Below are 25,765 nucleotides of genomic sequence, written 5' to 3' on the forward strand. Positions count from 1 at the left end.
TGTGTGCAGTTAGCAAGGCATTTGCAGGGCTAGAGACAGCACCTGTGTACCCAATGAGGGCAGCAGAAGGATGGTGTTGGGAACTGACAACAGCCCCTGCGGGGAAAACCAACGCGGGGCAAAGCTGAGCTCTTGCACATTCCTGCACGGTGGGTGAGCAGCAACACAAATGGAACCAGGTGGGGTTCTGATTGGGTATAAAGGGAACATCTCCCTGTGTGCTGCCAGCAGGCTGTGCAGCCGCTACCCCTGGTGGCTTTTAGCAGGAGCAGGCCCTGGCCCCAAGGGTGCAGCTACATGGAACAGAAGCTGGATAAGAGCCCTCCAGAGGTGGGGTGGCACCACGTTAGTCACAGGCTGTTCCAAAAGCACCCACGGTGTGTTTTTGTCTCTAGCCTCTAACCCTAATACATATTGACCCCTTTATTTAAGAACTGCAGGTTAGCCCCTGCCTTGCTCTTTATATGGGTGCACCCACACTCTGCAGTGCTTCTCCCGTTTTGCAGCATCCTTCTAACACGGATGCTGTGCTGCTGCACAGGGATTGCTCAGCCCGCACCAAACAGCTCATGCTTACCCAAAGGTGGCTGTGCTGAAGCCCACCACAGCAGCAGGCAGAGTTGAGGTGTGGACGCACCTTGCATGTGCTCTGCCTTTCCAGCAGCACCTCTTAGCTCGTACAGCAGAGAGCACCTGTTGTGGGACACAAAGTTTCACTGCAGCTACACGCCAGGACGTGTTTGGAAACACATCGCAGCGTTATACTCTACCGGGGTCTGTCGCTCCTCCGGAGGAACACCCCGCTCCGAGTGCTGCCGCGAGCAGGGTGAGCCCCGCTACCGTGCGCGCCCCCGGAGGGGCGGGAGAACCGCGGCGGCGGGGCGGGAGAGGCTGGGGCGGGCGCTGCCTATAAATACGGCTGCGGCGCGCCCCCCGCCGCTCCGTTCCCATGGTGACGGCGTCCTGGCAACGGCGGCAGCTCCCGCAGCCCGGCCTGCGTCGGGCCCGCGCCGCTCCCCGTACCGGACGGACGGACAGGCAGACAGGGTAGGACAGGCGCTGGGGGCAAGCGCGGAGCGTCGCGGTCGGAGCGCGGCGAGGAGCGGGACCCGCAGGGCGCGGAGGAGAGGTGCGCAGCCCCCGCTCGCCGCAGTGGTGAGTGCCGCCCCGCCGGGCCCGAGCCCCCTCGGCGTAGCCGCCCACCCCCGCGCCACCCGTAACCCGACGGCGGGGCTGGCCGCCCCCTCGGGCCGCCGCCCGGCACCCAGCGCCCAGCCGAGGGCGGACCGGGGCGGGGCGGGCCGGTCCCGGCCCCCTCCCCTGCTCCGCCCCGCACGGCCCGGCCGGAGCTCCGCGCTGCGAGGCCGCCCCCAAAGGAGCCGCCCCCCGCCGCCCTTGCACCCGCTTCTCCTTTGGGTGCAAACGGGGCTCGGAGCCTCGCCGGGCGCGCACCCCCTCGGCTGCGTTTCCCGTGTGCCCGGTGCCGAAGTGCCGAGCCGCGCTGCCCCTGCGCTTCGCTTCCCTACCGGCGGCACAGGCAAAATCGCCCTTTCTCGTGTCGACGTGACAAGTGCATTTGGAATAGCTGGCAATTTAATCCGAAAATACCGGATTCACGTATTGCGATTTAAATGGCCATAGCAGTATGAAGCAGGAGGCAGCTCCGTTTACAGTGTCAACCATGCACTTGAAGCCTGTATTTCAGCCGGTATCTAAGCTGATCCCAGTTTAGCACCATTTAATTGGGATCCGTGTGAAATCACACTCCCCCAGTTCTAGACTTTGGAACATTTATTTTTTCTTTGATTTGCTGTTTATTAGGCTAAATGAGAAGAAATATGGCATCAGTCCTGACAGCTTTGTGGAACTGCTAACTGCAATACCTCCAAACTGCAATAAAGTTTTGCACAACTGCTGAACAAGACCTTGGTACATCCCCTCAGGATGTTGGGTCAGATCAAGAAAGCTGCCAATTGGCTCTGAGATTCCCACGTGTACTGAGAGATGTGCTCAAATTAACAAAAGGTTGGGAAGCCCACCTGTGCACACTGTTTCCGCAGACACCCACATTTTGCTGGCTGTCTAGTGGCAGTCTGGCAGAAAAAGTGACATCTTCATGCAATCCTATGCTTCCAGTGCTCCAAAAATGGTTGTCATTTGGTATGAAATATGTACCAAAGGCCCTAAGATGAAAGTGCTTCAGTTGTGGGTTTCCTGTTTTGCTGTTTTTTTATAAGGAGTGTTTCACTAAGACATCACTGGACGTACAGTCCCCAACATCTGATCTTTGTTTTTTTAGGTAGTATCTGGTGCCTTGCTGCTGTGATATGCATAGCTCTACTTAAATCAGTGGGATGTTGCCACGTTCATAGCTTTGTGTTCAAATCCTGCATCAAGATCACTGAGTTGTGCCGTGGCCCAGAGCACGAGGAGCCCAGAGCTCAGAGCTAGCAGCTCGGGCTCCTCAGGCTGCTGTGTGACCTCGTGGGACAGCCAGGCACTCCCCATGGACAGAGGCACTGCTTGAACACCTGGGGAGCACTGTGTGCAGGAACAGACTGCAGGCCTGGGGCAGGGCAGTGCAATCCTGAATGCAGACGCCAGCACCATGATACCCAGCTCTTGCACAGGGCTTTCTACTTACAGGCATGCAAGAACCTAAATGAAGAGGTAGGTGCTATAATCTGTTTTCCATAAAGGGAAACTGAGTCACTGGGCATGGAAATAACTGATCCAAAGGCATCAGGATCAAAGAGCGAGCAAGGAACTGAAATCAGACCTTCTGAATTACGGTTGTGTTACTGCTGCTCAGCAACTCAGCCTCTATTCAAACTGTGTTTTTTTTTCTTCTTCTAATTTGTAGTTTCTGAAGCACTGTGCTATAAATAGAACATGCATACTGTGGCAATGTTTGCTCTCTTTTTAGGCAGTGCTTTTATAAGTTCCTGAAGCACAAACATGCTTGGCATTTTGAGATCTTGGAGAATAGTTCTATTACTTTTCTACAATTAAAATTGTATGATTTTGTTTCAATAAACCCATTCTGTCCTCTCTGTTTGTGCAACATATTGCATTAGCAACTGCAAAATTCTTTCTGCATGCAAGCCTTTAGTTTTCAATAAGCATTTAGGCTCAGACCTCCAATAGCACAGCCATGCTCAATCATGCCATGTTCACAGTTTAAAATATGTATTTGCTTTGTATGGGGTGGAATAGTTGGATTTGATTTTGTCTATAAGCTTTTTGTTTAAATTTCTGACAATGGAGCAAAGCTCCAGTCTGGTCTCACAGTGAGATACCTGGAATATCTTTTTGAAGCTATTAACAGAGCTGCTCTGCTGCAAAGTCTGCCACAATCTGGCTGGCTACATCTAAAAAATTTAAACAGAATTTATAGTCTGACTATGTAAGAATTTACTATATAAAGTGTGGACATTTAGATTTGAAAAAATAAATGAATAAAAGGTTCAGTTTTCCCAATCTACACTGATCTCTAACATTTTACTGAGGTTTCCTGAAAAACACCTTACCCACAGTAACTTGCTGTCATGAAGAATTTTCATGTCATTCTCTAGCCAATGCATTCCTAAGCTTTACTATAATCCCTCATTTCTCACTTCTGTATTTGTTGATCGATGGTGTCTGGGACCAGCAGACAGATCTAGGACAAGAAGTTTGTCTCTGTCCTGCCAAACCAGTTCTGTGGGTTGAGCAGATTTCAGTTTTAAAGCTGTCAACCATTCCTTTTGCAAGAGTATCACTTTCACTATAGAAGCTTTTCAGTAGGTTTTACTTTCCATTATTCTGTTTCTTTATATCTATTTTTATATGCATTTATTCTATAAGCAATTTAAACACTGAGATCAGACCTGTCAGTGTAATCTTAAACTTTACTTGGAGGTTCACTTCAGCAGGAGCATTAAATCATCTCAGTGCCAAATATAAACCATTAAATAATTCAATGTGTACTTTTTCAACAGACATAAATTATTGACCAGAAAATGGCCCAACGAAGCCCAATCTTCCCAACTCTCGCCCATTCTGAAAGGTACAACTGGAATGTGAAAAATAAAACCTTCGTATTGTGGAGTATTATATGCCTCTCTTCCTCTCTTAATTGTTTGTTTATGGTAATGCTGTAGCTTGGATCTTTGGAATTTCATATGCAAACAAGCTGAAATACTGTAGACTCCTTCAAATCATACCCAGATCACAATTCCTTATTCAGCTTTTACTTGAACTTTCCTGAATGAAATTCTTTAAACTCTAACTGAATAGAAGTCCAAAAATACTATGCTTAAACCGAAGTCTTCTAACTATAGAGAAAATGTGAAAGCTCACAGCCAGAGCTGACTGTCCTCTTATATCTCTATCAATGTTATTAGGGTGAAAGTAAATTGTCAGTCTGGTTCACTAGCAGAATCAATGTGGACTATACACAGTGAATAGCAGAGTTATGAGAACAAAAATCTCTTTCAAAGTGGTGTTGAACTTTTGTCTTCTACCTTAGGCTTCTGAAAGTGTTATTTTCTCTTTATAGAACAGGGAAAGATTGCATGCATCCACAGTCTATTTTTTTTTTCCACTTCAAGTATCCATGAGCTCCCATTGATTTCATGGAAGCTATGTAGTGCAGAGCTTTTCTGAAAAACGTAGACCTAAATGTCAGCTTTCTTTAAAGGACAAAAATGAATGTGACCTCCGTGGCTGCAAAGCTTGTCATAGTTTTGGTCTCTCCTCAGTTTCTTCACCTGTGTATCCTCCTGTCCCGTTCATGTGAGGACAAGCTTCTGTATGCTATTACAGGGCAGATGTATTGACTGCAAAAAGGCATGGACGCAAGCTCCTTCTTTTTAATCGTGTTCTGGTTTGCTCTATCTCCCTTCCACAGTTTCTGCTTTGATTAAGCCTGCATAAAGATGAAAACTGTAGAGACAAAAAACATTACTTCTGAAACTCAGTAAGAGGGTCTTGGGTTTGGGTTCTTAATCAAATTATAGTTCAGAACTGTAACTCTTTATAATGCTAATGTCCTCTTCTTAAGATCCTATGTCTCTGTAAAGCTTCTTTAAACTGTAGGAAAAAGAGCCTGACCTGCCTTTGTACGGACAGGGGCAGCAGCAAACAACATCCATTCATCTGTAGCAGCCGGCCTTTGTAAGTGCTTTGGTGTTTCTCCCCAGTGCTGCCACTAAGATAATCTCGTACTGTCTCAGCAGAAAGATGCTATGGAGATTTGTGTCAGACCCAAATCATATCTGAACATTCTTGTCCACCAGACGGGTTCGAAACATCCCGCTGCACAGCCAGGCACTGACAGCAGTCCCGCTGGCATCTGCGAGCCTGGTGGATCAGCTGGAGGACAGAATCCTCAGCCATGAGAAAACCACGGCAGCGCTTGTGGAACACGCTTTTCGCATCAAGGAGGACATTGTTTCCACTCTGCACAGAATGCAGAACAAAGGGGGGGGCGATCGGTTAGCAAGGCAGCTCCTAGAAGAACACATCCGGAACATAACCGCCATCGTGAGGCAGCTCAACCGGGACATTGAGGTATGCGAGGAATTTTTCACTGGACTAATACTGTTTCAGCTACTTAGTCCTTCTGATTTAATAACAGTTTACCACAGGATGAGAAAGTTCAGGCAAGGTCTAAAGATCCTGTAAGCTTATAAATTGTTTTTATAACTGTAAAAACTGTTTGCAAATTATGCAATTCCTCCGGTGGCTATGAAAATAATACAGGATATTCGCATGTAAACACAGAAATCTTTGTGGTACTAATGAGCTTGCTTTGAAAAGCAACACTGGAAAACCTTGGCAAAACGAATTAACGTGGTACTAATACCCAGCTCAACTCCAGTCCAAAGACTGTGCTGTATAAACAGTAGGAAATGCCTTAGGTCTGTATTAAACTTTCTTTCACTTTGACTCACTGACAACACCAAGCAGCCCAACCCAACTGCTCATTTTTCTGACTAATCACGGCCTCTGCTTGATGAGCAACATGGGTGTGGTGGGAAAAACTGATGGGTAAATGTTAATATCTTCATTCCACTGAAAAGTTGTATTTAATAGGTTATGGTGTGGATTTTCAGAATAAGAAATGTTAGGTAACATGGAGGTACCTGTATCAGTACGTACGAGCCTCTATTAAAGTCACAATAAAATGATACCTGATCTTACTGAAATACTGAAAAATTACGAGTGACATTTAAAAGGTACATTAAATGTAGCATTCTGAATTTGTATTTGCATGTGAATACTTTGTAGATGCTGCAAGAACAGATACGTGTCAGAGACAATCTCAGCTATGGAACAAATTCTACCCTAAAGAGCCTGGAAATGCGGCAGCTTTCTGGTTTAGGGGATCTTCGTGGAAGAGTGGCAAGGTAAATGTCATTACGAACGTATATTTTTGGGACTAACTAATGTTGCTTTAATCTTGAATTACGAATGTCAGTGCTAATGGGCTGAATTCTACTTTGGCAAAATTCCCAGGATAATTTTGCTCGGTGTTTTCAAGAAAATTAACAGTAATCCTTTGCATCTCTCATCATATTAAACTTAACAATATGTCCCATAATTCTTGAGATTAATTTTTAACAAGTGACCTCAAATTCCATATAAATTTGGATTTTGTTCAATTTTTAAAAGTACTGTGGTTAGACAGTCTTTGTAGTTTGTCTTTGAGACTAATTAGCAAAATTACTGTAAAGGAGGCATGGAACAATCTGCGCTTGTAAAGAACATAACAGTTGCACATTTTGGCAGACATTTTAGAAGTAGAAATATGTGTGTGAAATTACTGGTTAACCATATTAAAACCTACATAGGCCACCTGATGTGTAAAGAACAGACAGCTATAAAATAATAGAGGTTTGAGGGCTGCTTCAAACTCCAGCTTGCAGCTGTGCAATTACACAGACTTCAGGCTGAATTGTAAATGTGTTGGTGATGGCACAAAGTACATTTGTCTCAGTGTCTGTAAAGTGTAACATAAAAGATGGTTTAGCACAGCTATAGAAAAAGGACCTAGTCTCTCCTGGAATATCTTGGCTAACAACTTCACTGGAATTATACTTGTCCTGAGTTTGACCTATTATCTATAACGTACAGATGACTTCTCTTTTTTTCCTGTACTTCAACTGATTTAGTGATAGCAGCCTACACAAATAATCAGGGAGGGATTTTCCTTGAATTTAAGTTTTCCTTCGAATTGTTCAATTGTTTTTAAGCTCCCACAGTAACTTCTGAGCCATTTAATAAAGAATACTCAGGAGCAGCTTAACACAATCATTATGTGCCTTTTTTTTTTTTTTTTAAGTTATGCTTCACTGAAGTTACCTTTTACTAAACAGGAATGAACTAGATAAGCATTTTTTGTCAAATGAGAATTGATATAAATACATACGTAACTCAATGGGAAATTTCACAGTATCATCATAGAATGGTTTGGATTGGAATGGACCTTAAATATCACCTAGCTCCAACCGCTGACATGGGCAGGGACACCACCCACCAGTACAGCTGCCTAGGGCTGGAAGATCTGAGATCTGCCCGGAGCTTTCTCTTCTCTAGGCTGGAAAACTTCCTTTCTCAGCCTTTCTTCATAGGAGGAGTGCTCCAGCTCTCTGAACATCCTTTTGACACATGAGGATGGGCATGACACATCCTCCATGACACATCCTCCTTTTTCCCCCCGCCCCCTTTTTTTTTTTGTAATATAAAGTGACCTAAGACAGACCTTTATATGGAGCAATGCACTTACTGATTAGCTTATGAAGCAAAATATAGTGCCCTTGGTTTCAGTAAAGAATTCACATAAATAAATGTGCCAGCATGAGCTTCACCATGGCCCTGCATGGCTGAGCACTTGGTATTGAGAGCAGCGGTCAACTAGCACAGTCTGTGCCAAGACTTCTTCTTTTATTTACTTTGGGCAACTCCCTGTCATTCTGCCTGGGTTACAATTTATCTGACTGTTTTAAGAGACTACATCAATTTCCCTTATATCAGACTGGGCAATGAATGTGGATTCATTTGTATTCATTACCATAAGATGATTAGTTTATTGTCTCTAACTGTTAGCTCCTATTCAGTATTATGCTCTGTATTTTCCTTATGTGGAGAAGAAAATAAGTCTTTACCATACATCAATTTAAAGCGGTAGTCTGTGAGAGAAGGTTATTTGCCTTCATTTACAAATGTACTCTACTTCATTCATTAGTATTCCTATGATTAATGACTATGGTATTTCTGGAAATCATAATCAAGATTAGAGTTTGTTGTGCTATACAGATATGCAATATAAAATTTCCCTGTGATAATTTCTGATTATTCTACCCAAAATCTGTTATGTAAAATAAGCCAAGCTCACTTAATGTAATTTTACTTCAGCATTTAGTCTTGCTAGCTTTCAGATTAATTGGAAGAGTGAAACCTTAGATACGTGATCCAGTTACTGTGGGTTTCCAACTTACTGCACATCAGCTAACTCCTCTTCTTGACCATAGCCAAGGTGCTGAGTTCAACTCAGGCTATAGTGAAAGTAGGCTAATTTAACTCCAAGTAAGTCACACTTGCTCTAGGCTAGCATCATAGAACAGTTTGGTTTACAATGGACCTTAAAGCCCATCCAGTTCCAAACCCCTGCTGTGGGTTGGCTGGCTGCCACCCACCAGCTTAGCTGCCCAGGATCCCATCTGACCTGGCCTTGGGCCCTCCAGGGACAGGGCACCCGCACTCCTCTGGGCAGCCTGTAGCATGCAGTGCATCACCAGTGTCTGAGTGAAAAATTTATTCCTAATATCTAATCTCAAACTCCTCTCTTTTTGTTTAAAATGATCCCTCTTTGTCCTATCACTATCAGACTGTGCTTACTGTCAGTCCCTCTCCTTATAAGTTTCCTTTAAGTACTGGAAGGCTGCAGTGAGGTCTCCCCAGAGCCTTCTCTTCTCCAGAACAGGCCCAGCTCCCATTTCTTCATTGGAGAGGTACTGCAGCGCTCCAGTAGTCTCTGATAACCCACTCCAACAGCTGCAAGTATACAAGCATAGAAGTACACACGTGGACAGTTGTCATGACTCAGTCTGTATAAGCTGAGTGATGGTAAATCACCTACATCTGAGCCTTTGGATCCTGTAAGAATTTTAGTGTCAGTCTCAGGATTCTGGCTAAGTTTCAATTCCAATGATTACATGTATACTAAAATTCTATTCAATTTCAGTATGAAAGAGTACTATTTATTTCCTAACACCAGCTGTTCTGTAACATGTCAATATCAGTGAGCAATTCTCTATTCTTGAGAGTTACAGCTTTAAGCTATGAGAACAGGGATTCCTACTTGTGTGTGCAGTTAGGCACAGCTCCAGCACTCCACTGCCCACGGCTCTGGAGGAGTGTGGCTGGGACTGACCCCACAGCTGAGCTCACCTGCATCAGAGAACCAACTTGTATCTCTAGCAGGAGAAGACGAGGCCCACACTGCAGCTCATGTCTCTGGACCACTTCTCTTTAAGTATATTTTACTGATGATTTTGTACAGCATCCTTACAGGGTTCAGTGTGAACGATGCTGTCCGTTTTCCTAAGAATCGGAGTTACTATTAAGACAGAAATTGCCTCTATTAATTAAAAGTAGTGACACACTGAGCAGAAAATTATGTATATGCCGATAAATCCATTACTCTTGCCTTCTGTCCTTGGCATTGCAAGTTTTATATTAAACAGCTTTGCCATGCCTATTTCTAGTGATAAAAGATCATTAAACCTGAGAGCACTGCCTTATCACATCTTTACATAATGTCTGTCTACTAAGACCATTTGTCTGCAAAGTATGAATACAGCAGTCCGGACATACAGAAGTTGGTGTCTCCAGAGGCTGCCTGATACCAGATACCAGAGAGATGGCAGTTATGCATGTTCACACTGGGCCTCCTCTGCATATGTTTTTTACATATTTTTACATACACTGTAGATGTGATTCATTTCAGACACCCTGGACTTAAAGCATGTAGGCAGATTTTCCTACATGAGAAAATGAGCCTGATGCATCTGGGATGCACCACGTTTAAGATCTTTGTGAGTAAAAAACCTGCTGCACTCTGCCAGCTGCAGTTGTACAAAGCTCACAGGGAGGGTGGGGGTCTGACCTGCCAGGGCCAGCTATGCAGAGTCTATAGCTCAGCTGTTCCTGCCCAGAGATTGCAGGCTTCTGGGGAATAAATAGATTATTTCATCCCTCTTTTTTTTTCAGTTAGCAACAAAGTGGAGACATTTGGCTTTTCTTGCCTTTCTAAAGAAGCTGCCAGATTGTAAGACCTGGAATTTACCGTATAAACCTAAGCTACTCTTCTTACAGATACTACTAATTGGTCTTACTATGCTGAACTGCCAAACTATAAATTACTTTCCACAGGTTTTATAATTTGTGATATTTTACTTCATTTGTTAGTTTGATATTGAAGGTGTACCACCATAATTACAGTAACACAACTACAACTGAGGTGTTGAAAACACATTTTGAAGTGAAAGCTTTCCAACTGAAATGTAACTTCAGTGAAAACATGCCATGGCTTTGTGTAATGATTTAACCAGCCGTAGTTTGTCCCATTTACTGCCTTCCCCCTCTCCCCCTCCCTTATATTGTAACCACTATCTGTTCTCCACCAGTTTCATAGATCAATTTTAGTAACTTTGGTGGTTATAAATATACATGACTCATACTCTGCAGGAGTCTCACTCCTGAAATTATAGTACTTCTATTTTACATCACAGTTTATGTCCTTATTGTATTACTGTAGATGAAATCCCCCTGACAAAAGTATTTTTGAAATGCGGTAAGAAATGGACATATTCCATAGCACATTTGTTGTGAAAATGTTACAGCACTGAGAAATGTTCCAACGTGAAGAAAGGAAACAGTAATTATTATGTACCACTACTGCATTTTGTAGTCTTTAGTGAGACGAAATTGCTTTAAATGGCAGCCTTACCTAAATACAGGCTGTGCTAGTTAAACCATAACTTTTCCTCACATTGTTTACTCTCTATATTGTGTACTTATCACATCTTTTTTATTTGGCAAACAAAAATAAGAAGGTAAGGCTTAGCGGAACACAGCTAAAATAATGAAAAAATGATCTTCACAATTATTTAGGCCTCTATGTAGGGCAAACCATGCACAGCACAGCAGATATCTGCTGGACAATAAGAGAAGTAATGAGGTATTGAAATCCTGCATCTTTGAAGTTCCAATGCAATTTCCCCAACTCTGACAATGACACAATTTCCACGTCAATACCAAAAGAACCATAGTACAGCAGGAGTGTGATGAAGAGTTTGGGATCTATTCCCATCTGGGAGCAGCTTGCTGGATAGGGCGAGATACATCAGCATTTTTACAGCCCCATAAGACAGTGTTTTGCTGGACAGCCAGTACTTTCATAGAAATGCCTAATGTAAAACAGGTGATTTTAAAAGCGTGGGCTATTCAACTGTTGTTTTGGTATTTATTTATTCAAACAGGTGTGATGCTGGGCTAGCTAGACTGTCTGCAGAGCACAAAATCACATATGAAAGACTTCAGAGCCTAACTAAAGACCAGCACACCTCTAAGTTGATCTTAGAATCGAAAATCAAAGAGACAGAAATACAGGTACAGTCGAGCCATGGTCTAACTCAAACAGATATCGTTCCTGTGAATTATTTTCCTGCCTACGAGGTCACAGATTCAAAGATGGAGGAGGGTCCTGGGGGGGCAATGAGGTAAAAGGGGTCATGATTTAGTGGGGAAATATTGGTGCTGGGTGGATGATTGGGTTGGGTGATATTGGAGATCTTGTCCAACCTTAGTGATTCTATGCTTTATATATATGCACATAGTCCTTAGATTAAGTGCTGCTACACAGCTATGCTAATGCATTGGTCTGACTGGAAAAGTCCTTAAATTGCTGCCTTTTGCATGCTGTGGGAAGGCCCAGTATAGTATACAGGCACACCAGTGTGCTAGCAACGTATTGTCACAAATCTTGTAGAACTGAACAGCATGCTTTGTAAATCTGCCATGGCTGCTTTTGTGGGAAATGCTTTGTTAGCAGTCCTCCCAGCACTCCTATTTCTATCTTGTGAGACAATACACTTTTCATCACAAACCCTGCAAGCTGAATCACGTCGGAAGTGCCAGCAAAGCGGGCCTTTCGACCCTCCCCTGCCGCTGGGAGTCGCGCTGGGTGGGGCGGCGGCTGACGGCGCGCTGCGTTCCAGGTATCGCACCTGCTGAGCCGCGTGGAGCAGGCGGTGGCGCAGCAGGAAGCCAAGCTGAAGCTGGCCTACAAGGAGAGCGCGCAGCAGCTCCACCTGCTGGACACCAAGTGAGCGAGCGGAGCGGGGCCGAGGCGCGGGGCGGCCGCGGGGGGGCGGGGGAGGAGGGCGGCAGGGCCGGGGGGGTGGAAGCGAGGGCCCCTCTTTTCCGAGTCTGGGCTGTGCGGCCTTCCGCTAAGGAGCAGCTCTGCAGCCGCATTTACCTGTCTGCACACGTGCGTGTGCTCAGCTGTTTTACAAAAGCACGCTGATCTGACCGGTGCCCCCTCCTTTCCAGTGGAAATTACACCCTTCACGTGGCTGGACACTTCTGAAAACACCGTTGGGTCCCTAGCTAAGAATTCAAGTAGGATTGTATTAAAAACCAGCTCTAAATTTTTGCAAAAGTGTCCCAGTACCTTTTCTGACAGCATGCGAAGCACTGAACGCCGCAGTCCAAAGCTGTGCTCTGACCACAAGGAAGCTCAGCGCTGAGCTCATCGAGAGCTCTTGCTTTTAAGTGACTCTAAAGAGAACTCAAATACTCAAATTAGTAAAGTCACTGTGTTACTGCCAGGCTCCATCTAGAGCTATGTTCAACTCAGATACTAGCTCCTGTCCTTGTGCCTCATTCAGCCTTTCCTCCTGCCTGCCGATTGCCTCCCTCTTGACATCTCATCAGCTACAGCACTATGGCTATTTGCAAACCAGATGGGAGAGCAGATCCAGATTGCAAATGTTCAGTGGAAAACAAGTGTGCCCTAACGGATGGCGTAAATGTGAGGCAGATGAGACAATGCAAGTGGGGCTGTATGAACTGACACTGCCACTCACATAAGTGGTCGTCAGATCTTTGCTCAGATTTGAGATTTATGAAGATGACTGCATTCCATTTTCAGTGCTACAAAGAATCTGCGTCTAACGAACCTCAAAATGTTGTGATGTTTCATATAAATAGCTGCTGTTTTGTTGTGGTTTCCTTCTTTAATTTTCAAAACAGTGTTGCCTTATCCAGTTTAGTAGCAGTCATTAAATCTTTTCTTATCATAAAAAAAATCACTGCAGAATGACCGAAAATTCTGCTCTTACCATTTCCTAAATTGCATTATGTTCTCAGATTAAAAAATGCTATTGAAGAGCTCAGCAGCCAGATTTTGTCTGCACGCAGCTGGTTGGAACAGGAACACGAGAGGATTGAAAAAGAGCTTGTGCAAAAACTTGACCAACTCTCATTGACTTTTAAGGAGAACACAGTAAGTTTCATCCCAATGTCCTAGTAATACTTCTCAGGAAGTGTTCAAAAGCATTATGAGTTACAGGGATGTTATTTGAGTGAGACTCTTAGACCTCACTAACATTTGCAGAACTCTCTCTCTTTTCACTGATGTCTAGTGTAACATTCACCACAGACTGAGGGTCTTAACATACATGTGATCACTTTGAGTGCATCACTATTTTACCCTTCTATCAAGTCATTTTAAAAAGCTTACTAAATTTTAATTTGTTGCACCTGCACCTTTAAATTCCACATAATAAAAGGTGCATATCTGGGGAAGGCCACTCATTTAATACACATGCTAAATCATTAAAATTATTTTCCCTGGCTCCAGGAAATGAGTGAAAGAGCTATAGAGATGAAATTCAGCCAGATGTCAGAGAAAATCAACAAAATAGAAGAAATACAGAAGATAACCATGGAAGCACATGAAACACAACAGACTGAAGAAAAGATAAATATTCGCATTGGCAAACTTCAAAACGAGATTAATGAAGATATAAAAGAAATGAAAGCTGAAGTTAATGCTGGTAGGGCCATAATTAAACAAGATCTTCATTCTAAATTGTGGTAATGTTGACCTTTAATATTGTACAGAACGTCTGTGCTCGTAACAAAGTAGTTTAAAGACACTGGGCTGCATCTGTGGCATTCAAGAGGATTTTCATTAAGTGTGAAACTCACAGCAGCAAGAGGTGACATCAGCTTAGAATTGCTTCCCCCAAACTTACATTGGCACAGTTTGCTGTGATCAGGGGCATTTTGCCATTAGTATGCCAGCATAATGAAAGTCCTATTTTTCTTCAGAACATTTGCCTTCTTCCTAGTGGAAAACTGAATACTGTGGTAGGAAGAATATTCTGTTATCAACTATGCCATATTGTTACTGCTTTAGATTACAAACTAATTTATCTCTCATCTGTAATTAGGGTTTGCAGCTATCTATGAGAGCATTGGATCTCTACGGCAAGTTCTAGAGGCAAAAATGAAACTTGACAGAGATGAACTACAGAAGCAGATCCATCAAATGAAGCAGGAGGTTCCAATGTGGGGAGAGGCTGGACCATGACTGCAAGATTTTGACTGAGATGAACACTTACTTATCTGAATAGGCAGACTATAGCCTTGTTCCAGTCTGTAATCCAAATTAAATGCATGTACTGAAGGACATGCTGCTGTTGCACAGGTCTGTATGTTTACTTTGAGTGGTAAATGCAAGCTTTTAATATACCAATTGACAAGAAGCTTTTATGGGCTGAGGTGCTCATTTGCCACTGCACTACTCTAGCTGCTCTCAGGAGATTACCAGCTGTAAAACTGGAGTAATATATTGGTGAAGCTGGCACCTAATTTGCTAACAGCGTTTCAGTGCTCCCCAGTTGTTTAGGCTTGATCAGGCTATTATATGCTTATACATATATAAGCATCTGCACCCCTGCTTTTTTTTTTTTCCTTTTTATTTAAAAACAAAAAGACAGAAAAACCCAAACCAGGTTGATATCACCTGTATAGTATCAGTTTGGCAAGGCTGTCCACCTTGATATACATTACTGTCTTTGAAGTTGATGGACATTTTTGCAGTGACTTTCTCTATCATTACAGGACATTGACTCCTTGTGAGGCAAAACTGGCACTGGACAGACCCATTTTCAAAACCCTTTTTGTTTAGTTGTGCAAATATCCTGCGTGCGCACGTGTGTGTAAACTAAATAGCATTATGTAATGTAGTTGTAGACTAAAAATGATTCATGAACAACGTAAGAAACAACTTGTGGTCTTAGGTATTGTGACCTTTTCAGATGAATAACCAAGTGGACTTGAGATGAGACAAAAATATTTATATAACAGTATTTTTTACTTGGGCATGTGTTCTTGTGACTTGTTTCATTTTATTGATAAAAGCTTTGGAAGGTTTGAAAACAAAAGAAAGTGATAATCTAACAGACTGGAGAATGTGATGTAAAATAAAATGCATTTTATGATCAGATTAGACATTTCTCTGAAGTTCAACAACTAACTCTTCAAGAATTTAGTAGGTTTGATTTTGTAATTGAGTTCACAGTGTTTCCAAATAATAACAGCCTATTTTCATTCCCATAACAGATAACACACTGAAAATAAGCACTCATACAAAATACTAGCCTATGTGGGAAAATATATATTTTGATTTGATATTATCAGCCACAGCTTCATTTTCCTTATCTTTTCAAATCATGTAGCATTAAGCACTCACAAAAGGCTTCATCTGGCATCCTATTAACTTGTACAGGTCACAGTAATTCATATACAGAAATGCTATTCGTTTATACAAGCATTACTGCTAACTTGTACAAACTGATAGGATGTCTTTCCACTGTCTTTGTAGACTGATTTTTTTTCTGGCTAATGCTGCAAAACTAGACTCTTAGTTGGACAACCTGTGGCAAGTGTTCCTCCACTTCTATGGAGTAATCTATGGCCCACAAACTTACCATAGTAAAATAAATAAAGGCTCTAAGAACATTCCCATTGCCTTCACTAGGACAGTATACTGTGGGGAAAAAAAATAATAATCAAGAAAACACACACTAATCTTTACAAGATTACTGCCTAAATTTGTATCCACTTGCTATGTAGTTGTAAGTATTTTAATGCAAAGATACCTGAAATTTTTGCAGCTCTGACTTCTAGTGCTCTCCGATAACCACACTGCCTCTGTTATTCCTGTTCTATACCAGCCATGTACTGTGAAGTATATTTACAATGGCAGCTAAAAGAGAAGCCCTGCTCACTAAAGGAAGACAGTGAAATTCTCACAGAGGTGTCTTGGGAATTGTCTAAAAATTAATTCTTTCTTCACGTATTCTTCTCTGTTCTTAAATATTTAGCCAGGTGCAATGGCAGTGCTATCTCTGGTGTTCTGTAAAATTAACAAAAACCCTGAAGAGATGGAACAAAAACTCAACACTTTTTCTTCTGTAGCTGCAAATACCCTAGAGAGTATTGTACAATACACAGAAAAAAAAGGCATAAAGGGAAACAGATAAACAGTTATATATGAATTTAATAAAATGTTTCTCTTATAAAATGTTGTGTGATTCAAGGTTATATTGAATCGCTATGACCCTGCAGGGAAAACTCCTTAACTCCTGCTCCTTCGATGAACTCCAATATGTTATGCTGGAGATTGGTTTTGTTCCACATGCTTGGCTATGATGCCATTATTGCCTGAATTGCAGGACAAGACTGGAGGGTCTTCACAGTTTGTGCTTACTATAAAGCTTAAGCAATATCGAAAGTCATTATACAGTGAAGCAGATCTTTAGTCCCTCCCTGGCCTTTCATTTAATAGAAATTCAATGATGCTACAAAGGCGTGCAACATTTTTTCCTAGGGGATACATGGCCTTTGAACAAAGAATAAGAAAAACCAGGAAACCCAAAGATCTGCTAAGCCCTTCCAAGCCAGCATACGAATTTGGATCAGCAGGTCCACCTCTGGTCCCTGAAGGAAAATTCCCCTCTCAAAAAAACTCCCTGAGCTCAAGAGAGGAGCTCAGACAGCAATTCTTACCTCATTCACTCCTTTCTGGAGCACACAGAGCACAGGAGGCAGGTAAATCAACTACATTCTTCTAGGCTGAGTTCTCCTTATGGAAGAGTTTACAGAAGCAGAAATTTCAGGGGGGTCTTCAACTCAAAACTATGCTATTGTAGGGTGTCCCCATTCTATAAATCTAAAGCCAAATATCACATCAGTATAACAGCTTCCAGCAGCACGAGATTAAGAGAGCAGGTAGGAACTGCTGCAAAGTACAACTTCAAATGATGAAATATCTTTGTGATTGAAACGCAAGACCTGCATTTCCAAGAACGTTTCTGAAATCAGATTACTTTCTCCTTCTTCCTTTCTCTTCACCATTTTTCAGAAGTCACCATTAAAAATATTGATAATAGTGTAGCTGAAAGCAAGTATAAATAGAGCACACAGTGAGCCAACAAATCCCAAAGTTCTAAGAGATATCATTTGTAAGCTTAGGTGAGATAGAAGAAAATGATCAAGTGATGCCAGCACTTTTGATTTGCATTTTAGGGAGCATTTGCTACCATACTTGAACATATAGGATTCAGCTCTGACTATTCTTAAAACCAAATCAACCCAAATGCCAAAGCAAATCCAAAGCAGAACCCTTCCTAATACAGCAAAAAGAACTGGTGCTTTACAGAGTGAATGGAAGAACTCTTGCAGAGCAAAGGGACTTCACATTTACTGTTGCAGAACCCACCAGCTATCTATGCCCTATCCCATAACATCACTGCTATGGAAGTTGTAGGGGCCAGACTAAAGCAGACCAGTTCCTCTCGTGAGATAAAAAACGTAGTTTTGTCAGCTCCTCAGCTCACACAAAGCTTTAAGCACTTGCAGTCTGCAGACCACAGGATTCAGTCTGAGTGACATGACAAAGCATCTGTGGGTAACCTCATGAAAATCCTTCTATCTGGAGTACATGCCTCTTCCTCATGTGATACCACAGCAAAAATACAGCACTGTGCATCCAGAAGTTACTGGAAAATGAACTGTCAATAGTGACAGAATAATTGTGTTATTTACACTCATTAGGCAAGTTAGTGATGCAAATAAAATTAAAAAAGATGATCTTGAATTCAACGCCCAGTTGTTCATGTAGTGCAGTTTGACATCACTGATAGTAATCCAATAGTGATGCAATTCAGTGGACACAGTTTTGACATTAGAGAAAAACAGTGTGAAAGAAAACATACAGCAGCACAAGTTACACCACGTCAAACCGAACCAACCTTGTCTCAGTTTCTACATTTTTCTGTTGGCAGTCAGCAACAGAGAATGCTCTCCTTATCTTCAAATTAAAGTGCTCAGAAGACACACGTTCCAATTACAGAAGTGTCTAGTAAGAGACATGAAAAATGGATGAAGTCCTCCTACACACAGAGGTGTTTCTCCTGTGACCTTCTCTGTGGCATAAGAAATCTAGAGGCAATTTCAAATAAACGCAAAGAAATTCAGCAACTCCTCTATTAAACAGGCCACTGGGTGTCACCATTACTCCTGTCAAGTAAAGAAAAGTGCTGGCTTTACTGGGACGATCCCTAACAATATCACAGCTTGCAGGTTCACCTCAATTTACAAATTACTACTCATTTGGACAACTGAAAAAAGACATTTGGAACCTTCTGAAGTTTCAGTACAGACTGACATTTCATTAACTAGAATTCTGAGGGAGATTGGTGTGATCCTTTAGACCGTGCAAGGAACACCAAGTGGAAACCGAGGTCCTTTGCTATAATTTCTGTCAGCAAAACTTAAGTCAACACACTGCATTAAAAGGTAAAGTAAAACCAGATGAAATTTACTGGCAGTTCTTCTCAAATACAGGATCTTAAAAGTCATACAAAGCTCAAAGATCAACATGCATTTCAAACAGGTCATTTCAGGAGCAGCTGCTGGCATGCAGGGTTCTTATCCCAGCACTGCCTCCCCTCCTGAGAGGGGCTTTGGCACGAGGACCACAGGGTAATCCAAACAGTTGCTAGCAGATGATGTTCTGGGCCTAGTGCAAAATGCTGCTCTCAAATCCATGCAAGAATAATCTCAATATAATAATATTGGAATAGCCTTAACAGTGCAGAAATACTTGAGAGAGCTGTAACTTTTGCTGGCAGAGATCAGTGAAGAAAAAAAAAAAAAAAGAAAGAAAAAAAGTATTTGGAGTTCAGTGCAGCATCACTGATGCATGCCAAACCAAGATCTGGTTTCAAGAAGAAAATCAAAGCTGTAATTGCCACAACACAGAAAGCCTATAGCAAAGCCTTGAGAGACATCTGGAACCCAGCCAGCTTGCTGAAGAGAGATTAGAGTCAGGTTTGGTTAGGCTGCAGAACTTGTACAGTCAGACACCGCATGCTGCATTTGAAAGAACGAACGCGTATGAAAACAAGGAAAGGAGATTGAGGCTCCTTCAGAGACTGAGAAAAAGATGCTAAATCTGTACAGTTCCAACAGCAATTTATACTGAGCTGATTTAGTACTTCACTCTGGCTTTTCCTGCAGTTTCAAGCACTACAAGCATATCAGCACCTGCCTGTTCCTGCCCATGTGGGTCCTGACAGAAGTCTTCAGGAAGTTAATACATGAAGAGGTGAGGCCTAAACCAAAACACCACAAATAAAGTCATCTACAACACATTAAGACAATAAATCTGTACTCACATCTGGCATCTATATACATAATCAGAACAGCCCTGTAGTGAGGCAGTACCCTGAGGCTGGGACTCCCCATCACTACACAGCCTGTGCTGTTGCTGCATTGGCACTTCTGTGGGCAGCTACAGAGGATGCTCCATTTGCTGCAAAAATGTAAAGGGTTCAACAACTATAAACATTACAATATACACATCTGCATACATAACACTTAATTCCTATATAGTCCCATACTCCTTTCTTGCTCTCCGGATCTGAGATTTGCAATTCCAGTACATTGCAGGCACCTTTTGTAATATATAAACCAGGACATTCTAAGAAGGTATAACCAAGTAGAGCATTCAAAATGCAGGTAGCTGAAAACAACAGAAGTTAAATATTCTATTCCACTATCATGTTCTTAAAAGGTAGATGCTAACTTGTTCACTACTACAATTAATAAACTCTATTCAGTTCATAGAGATCTTATGGGGGAAACCTGACCACTTCGTATTTTATACAGTTTTGAATATGTGGAGCACTGTGACCCAATTCCACACATGCTTTCCTTTCAGAGATTAATCTCACTAAATTGAATGTGGCAGCTCACAGCATATAGTAAGCTGCTTGCTTACCTCTTTGCATGTATAACACTTCACACTGCAAAATAAAAGTGATAGTTGGTCTCTGGTATGGTCTCCTGGTATCTTGTCACATCAGCAGCAAAAAGAACCCAAAAACAAACAAACCCAACCACTAGGTAACACTTGGAGTTTCCAACTATCATGAACTAACAAGACAAAAAAACCCATGGATAATATAACGTTATCACTGTTAATTTGCATTAATTTTTAATCCAGAATAAAGGAAGATGAGGAAGAGCCAGGAATATTGACATCAAGGGACAGGGCACGGCTCTGGGGCACTAGATCTCCTAATTCAAGATCATTTGGACCCACAGTTTATATCTTTGTGCTCTTTGTTTCTGTAAACTATCTAGTGGCAAATTGATTATTTATGTTCACTAAGTTGCCCTGGCTGTGCTGACTCCAGCACTACATTAAATTCAAAACACAATGAGGAAAAGAGAGGAAAGAATTGAGCATCATTCTGTCCTCAAGGCCCTTATATCACCTGATGTCACTGCTGTTCTTGCCAAGCCAAGACAAGATATGCAGGCTGCATATCTGCATGAATTGGCAGCTTTGAAAAGGCTCTGAGCAGGCAGGAAACGCTTAGGGAAATCAAACACATTATTTTGCTAAGTCAAAATACATCTAATGGACTGCAATTGTTAGGACACGTTCATTAACCAAGGCAAAAATACAGAGCCTTGGCTAAACACGAGTCCCTCTGCAGCCTGCAGTGAAAGTCTGGGAGGGACTGTTGGAAGGACTGAAGCACCAGACCCTCCAACAGCGGTGACACGCATAACTGTCAGGAAAACTCCATAAATATGAAGTTAGTGGTTTGATACAGAAGGTCTTAAACCCAAGCAGAGGACAAAAAACTCATACTGTTAATGACAATTATGGAGCTCTTCCTACTTGTCAGTGGCCCGGAAATAGCCCTCATTGTGTTCATAGAGAACCAAATGAGGATTCAATGTAAGTTCCAAATAAAGGGGATAAGAGTGGAGCCATACGCATTACAGCAAGGTAGTAACTTCATATCTGGTGAGGATGACAAAATGTTATGGTATTAAAACCAGAATTGCAGGATTTTGGAAAATAAGAAACTTTAATATCATTCAAAAGGTTATAAAGGAGAAATGAAGAAAATTGGCAAGTCTGCTCATCTTAGAAGAGTCTTTCCCTACAAAAGCATTCAGAGAAGCAAGTTAAGGTGCATTAGAATTGTGGGCCTGAGCAGAGGGTTTGGCACTCAGGGAGCTTCTCAGCTCAAGGCCATACAGACATTAATTGTAAATGACAAAAATTCAACTGTTATTTATACTCTACTCACAGACACACATAGTGGTTAATTCTGAAACTTGCATGCATATACATACATATGGCACCTAAGCAAACATGCAGCTTCATGCAAGGTAAGCTTGGTTTTCCCAAAAGTATCCCTTAGATGAAACGGCACCATGTATTTCAGTTGGTGAGGCTTTACATTATGTGTGTAAATATGCCTTGTAGTTAAGGCTCAGTTTCACCAGTAATACAAGCATCAATTTGAACAATCATTCTAATTTTCCCTAATGAATTCTGAATTATTTTCTGTAAGGTATATGAGACAAAGACAACATAAGTGCCTTTAGGAGAGATAAGAAGAGAGAAGAACAACATTTAAGCCCTATACGTATTCCCTGTATTTCTTAGCCCTTTTGCCTTAGGTGGCTCTATACCCAACACAACGCTTCACAGAACTCATTCCAAGTTCTCTTTAAGGAATACAATAGGCACCTGACTCAGACTGGAAACCTTGCATGGCTAGTATTGCAGCCTCCCATGAGCCCAGGCCCCTTCGTTAGGTTAGTCATTAAACTCCTAATCCCTTAGTTAAGTTATATAGCTCAAGGCACAACTAAGAAGATGGAGTTTTGCTTTGCAGACCCAGGAAAGAGGAAATCCAGAAGCAGAGCTCTATAGAGTATTTCACTATACTAGCTTTAAATCTTACCTTGTTTGAATTCAATGGAACTTTTCCACAAGAAAGCTCTCCAGAATCACATGTCAAGTTTGCAAGATGGTCAAAGAAAGAATTGAGAACTTACTCGCCTGTCGTCTTCTTTCACCTTGCTTTGTGTTTCATCTGCATCAGTCAATCTATTGCTTTCCTGCTTTTCTCATGAGCTATGCAGTCCCTATTGAAAAAAAAATAAATGAATGGAAGTTATCTGAAAATTCCTCACTGGGTTCTGAATTACAGAAGTATCTTTCTCACATGATTAACCTGAATACATGCTAGCACCAACAATAAGATGCTCTACAAACTTACAGACTTTATTAAAAAGCAACAACACAAATCACAGAATAGCAAATCTACAAGCATTCATTTTCTTAACAAAGCAAACATCGTATTAAAATCTCATCCAAAATTCATCTAATCTTTCCCTCAAGGTAAGCTGTATTAACTAGGCAGATATCAATTCAGTTATTAAAACAAACAAACAAATAAATAAAAAAAGCTGCCACTCTAATAGAGTCAATGGTCTTAATAGAGCATCTCTCTCTTTGCCATTCTTAACCCCGAAAGACAGACTTCCTCAGGTGGGAACCCATCAGTGTCCTGCTCTAATCAACTGGGCAGCTCCACCTTCACAGAACAAATACACTTCCTTCTCCTTAAAGAAATCCTGCTGCTTTCTTGAACCTGTAACATCCTCCTAAAACTAGAAAACTGATACAATCACATTGCAATTTAGGGCTGGACTTGGTAACCTAATGCATAAATCAAAGATACTGCTATAGGCAGACAAAGAAGCCACAGAAAACCTAGGGCAGCTCAGAATGCATTAGAGAAATGAATGATTTCCTGGAGGGACTCAACTTCAGAGTCAACGGTAAAGAAAAATGTATTACTGCCAATCTGCTGCTCAGTGAACCAACCAAACGGAGATGATGCTGACAAGGCACTTACCAGACCTGTGTCACAAAATGCCCCAACGTGCTCAGCAGTAAGCTAACACCTTTGCTTAGCTTATATAAGACACGTTCAGCTGATTCCCCATTTTACAAGAGATGTGTGGGGAAATAATGTTCTTGCAACATGCTTATCTGGGGATTTCTGGGCTTTGATATTCAAAACTTTCAAATCAACCCATTCAAATGAGTTCATTAGTCTATGTTTAAACACTAAAATTAATGCAAGAGATACTGTATTTTTTTTTTTTTTAATGTTCAAGTGATTTATTAAAAGCCACACTCCTAAGAATAAAATGCAGCTGTCTGCTTAGAAAACCTGCTCTTAGGCATATAAATTCTTTGGCTGTCTTTAAGACTTAAGCTCCCAGGTGATCAGAAGCTCTTTAGAATGTATGATATGTGTTGTAGTGCTTTTGAAAACTGTACTATTATCAATGTATTTTGTCTATGGGTCATCATCGTGTGAATACATGGAAATCTAGGTTACAAATATCACTCCTGCAGACAATGCACCAGCAAATTGATAAATTAAATTAAAATATTCAAGCCACCTCAGCTGCTTATAAGCTGTCCATGCAGCCTGGCAATAGCAATGCCATTATTGCCTCTGACCTGCCACGCTGCATTATCTTCATAATTAAGCAGGAATCCAAAGTAACAGTCTTGACCGTGACAAAGATAGCCTTGAATTGCAGCCGTTAAAGAGATCCACAGAATTTTTGTTTAGGCCTCCCAGAGGACTTATTAGAAGCAAGAGCTTCAATTAAAAACAAAGATTCAGTTACATGAATTGGCAACAGCAGGAGCACTGCTTTAGTTTGGAATGTGCTCCCTATATGTAGTAATAACAGACAACTCTCTGAAGACACAGTTTCAATAAACAAACTCCAGGTATCCAAACATCTCTGGTTGAAAAATCAACTTCAACTATGACAACAGAAAGATTTCCATAAGCTCTCTTACATATCTTGCTGTATTTCCCTGCTCCAATAACCACGATCATTTTTCTAATCCTTTTATCATATATCAATCAGTCAAATTCAGTACCAATACTGTTAACAAAACCATGGATTTGGCCTCCTGCATCCATTCTAGCAAGACATGCAGAGGAAGAGACTCAGAGCTGTGTGAATGCAAGGTTACCTCTGAATGTAAGAACTCTGTTGTTCAAATCAGCAGATGAATTTAGGTCAGGTTTTTAATCTATTTTAGTCATTATCTTGTATCTTATAATTATTCAGTAAAGCAACTAGTGGTCTAAAACTCCTTCTGCAAACCTAGTGCTATAGGAAACACCTGAAAGCTTATTCAAGGTTGAAAAACACCTTCAACATAATTAAAATGTCTGAAAGAAACAAAGCTATTCTTTTCTCTAATTCACAGCCCCATTCTCCTCTTCTCCATTTTTTTTCATCCTCTCCATCATACAAGAAGGAAGTTTTTGAATAGATTTGTTCATAACAATGATAGGAACAAAGCATGCTGTTTTACATGTAATTTAAGCACACTGAAAGCAATTTGCATTCACTCCTGTCTACAAAGTCCTCTTGATTTCCCTGAAAAACAGAGCAGTTTTATATTAAGAATGATCACTTTAAAATCAAAGGAAGGCCTTTGTCAACGTGTCTGATTTCAGTGCTACCAAACAGTTTGCTCATAAAGTAGTTACTGCACGTATCTGTGCTGCGACCATCATCAAGTTATTCCTGCTGTAGTTTTTCTTCATTGCTGAGGAGATAAGACTTATAAGGCTTCAGACTCCATTTACATGCATTACTTCAACATCTGACTGTAGGACACCATTCACACAAGCACACCTTTCCCTCTCTGGCCACAGCTCAGCTCTGTGGCACTTGTTGCTCAGCAAGCTTCATTTTAGTCAAGCACCTCAGTATGTTCTGAACAATGTGGAAATAAATGAGTCCCAAACATGTGCTTAAAATAAATGTATGTGCTTTGCAAAACATACCAACTGAATCTTATATACGTCTGAAATCTGCCAGTAGCACTCCAGGGATTTTGAGGGGATCTCACCCCAAACTGCGCACACCTCTTGCCAGATCAGAAACATCAGTTGCTCTGTTATTTCCATCTGGCTCATTCCAACTGCATGCTGTGTGGTATAGTTATTTTCCAGGTACGTGCCAAAATACACCCCAATAATCCCTCAGGACTACTGACAAGCCATACGCTATGTGAGCCATGTATGAGCCAGAATCCCAACCTGCAAGAGCAGAGACACAAGGCCTCCTCCCTTTGCATGAAGAGGCTAACAGCTGGAGCTGAGCACGGGAGCCCATATCCAGCACTTAGGGCTTTCCTTCCCCCTTCCATTTGCAACAGTCAGAACTGCTTGTGTACATTCTTCTGCTTCGTGATGAATGCTGCTGACACTCACTA

The 25,765-nt window shown here is 41.7% G+C and overlaps 1 protein-coding gene across 2 annotated transcripts; it reads left to right on the top strand.

Annotated features, from left to right (window-relative positions):
* Window positions 1-759: 759 nt before the first annotated feature.
* Window positions 760-15,565, top strand: FAM81A (family with sequence similarity 81 member A). 2 transcript variants are annotated; one of them, XM_052671521.1, is made up of 11 exons: window positions 760-1,155; window positions 2,300-2,670; window positions 3,981-4,048; window positions 5,064-5,157; window positions 5,280-5,553; window positions 6,274-6,392; window positions 11,529-11,658; window positions 12,267-12,373; window positions 13,420-13,555; window positions 13,913-14,108; window positions 14,508-15,565. In XM_052671521.1, the coding sequence occupies exons 2-11, from the start codon at window positions 2,663-2,665 to the stop codon at window positions 14,645-14,647; spliced, it is 1,272 nt and encodes a 423-aa protein (XP_052527481.1). In that variant the 5' UTR covers window positions 760-1,155; window positions 2,300-2,662; the 3' UTR covers window positions 14,648-15,565. The 2 variants fall into 2 exon arrangements, with proteins under 2 accessions (XP_052527481.1, XP_052527482.1); XM_052671522.1 differs by lacking the exon at window positions 5,064-5,157 and having other exon boundaries at window positions 764-1,155.
* The last annotated feature ends 10,200 nt before the right edge of the window (window positions 15,566-25,765 follow it).

This window comes from Tympanuchus pallidicinctus, unplaced genomic scaffold (genome assembly GCF_026119805.1).
Source record: "Tympanuchus pallidicinctus isolate F22 unplaced genomic scaffold, pur_lepc_1.0 scaffold12, whole genome shotgun sequence".
Taxonomy (NCBI): domain Eukaryota; kingdom Metazoa; phylum Chordata; class Aves; order Galliformes; family Phasianidae; genus Tympanuchus; species Tympanuchus pallidicinctus.

What these genes read in the sequence shown, in the direction of transcription:
- FAM81A (XM_052671521.1), top strand. An exon ending in CTCCACCTGCTGGACACCAA is followed by an intron (nt 12,374 to 13,419) that starts GTGAGCGAGCGG and finishes TTATGTTCTCAG; the next exon opens with ATTAAAAAATGCTATTGAAG. An exon ending in GAAAGCTGAAGTTAATGCTG is followed by an intron (nt 14,109 to 14,507) that starts GTAGGGCCATAA and finishes ATCTGTAATTAG; the next exon opens with GGTTTGCAGCTATCTATGAG.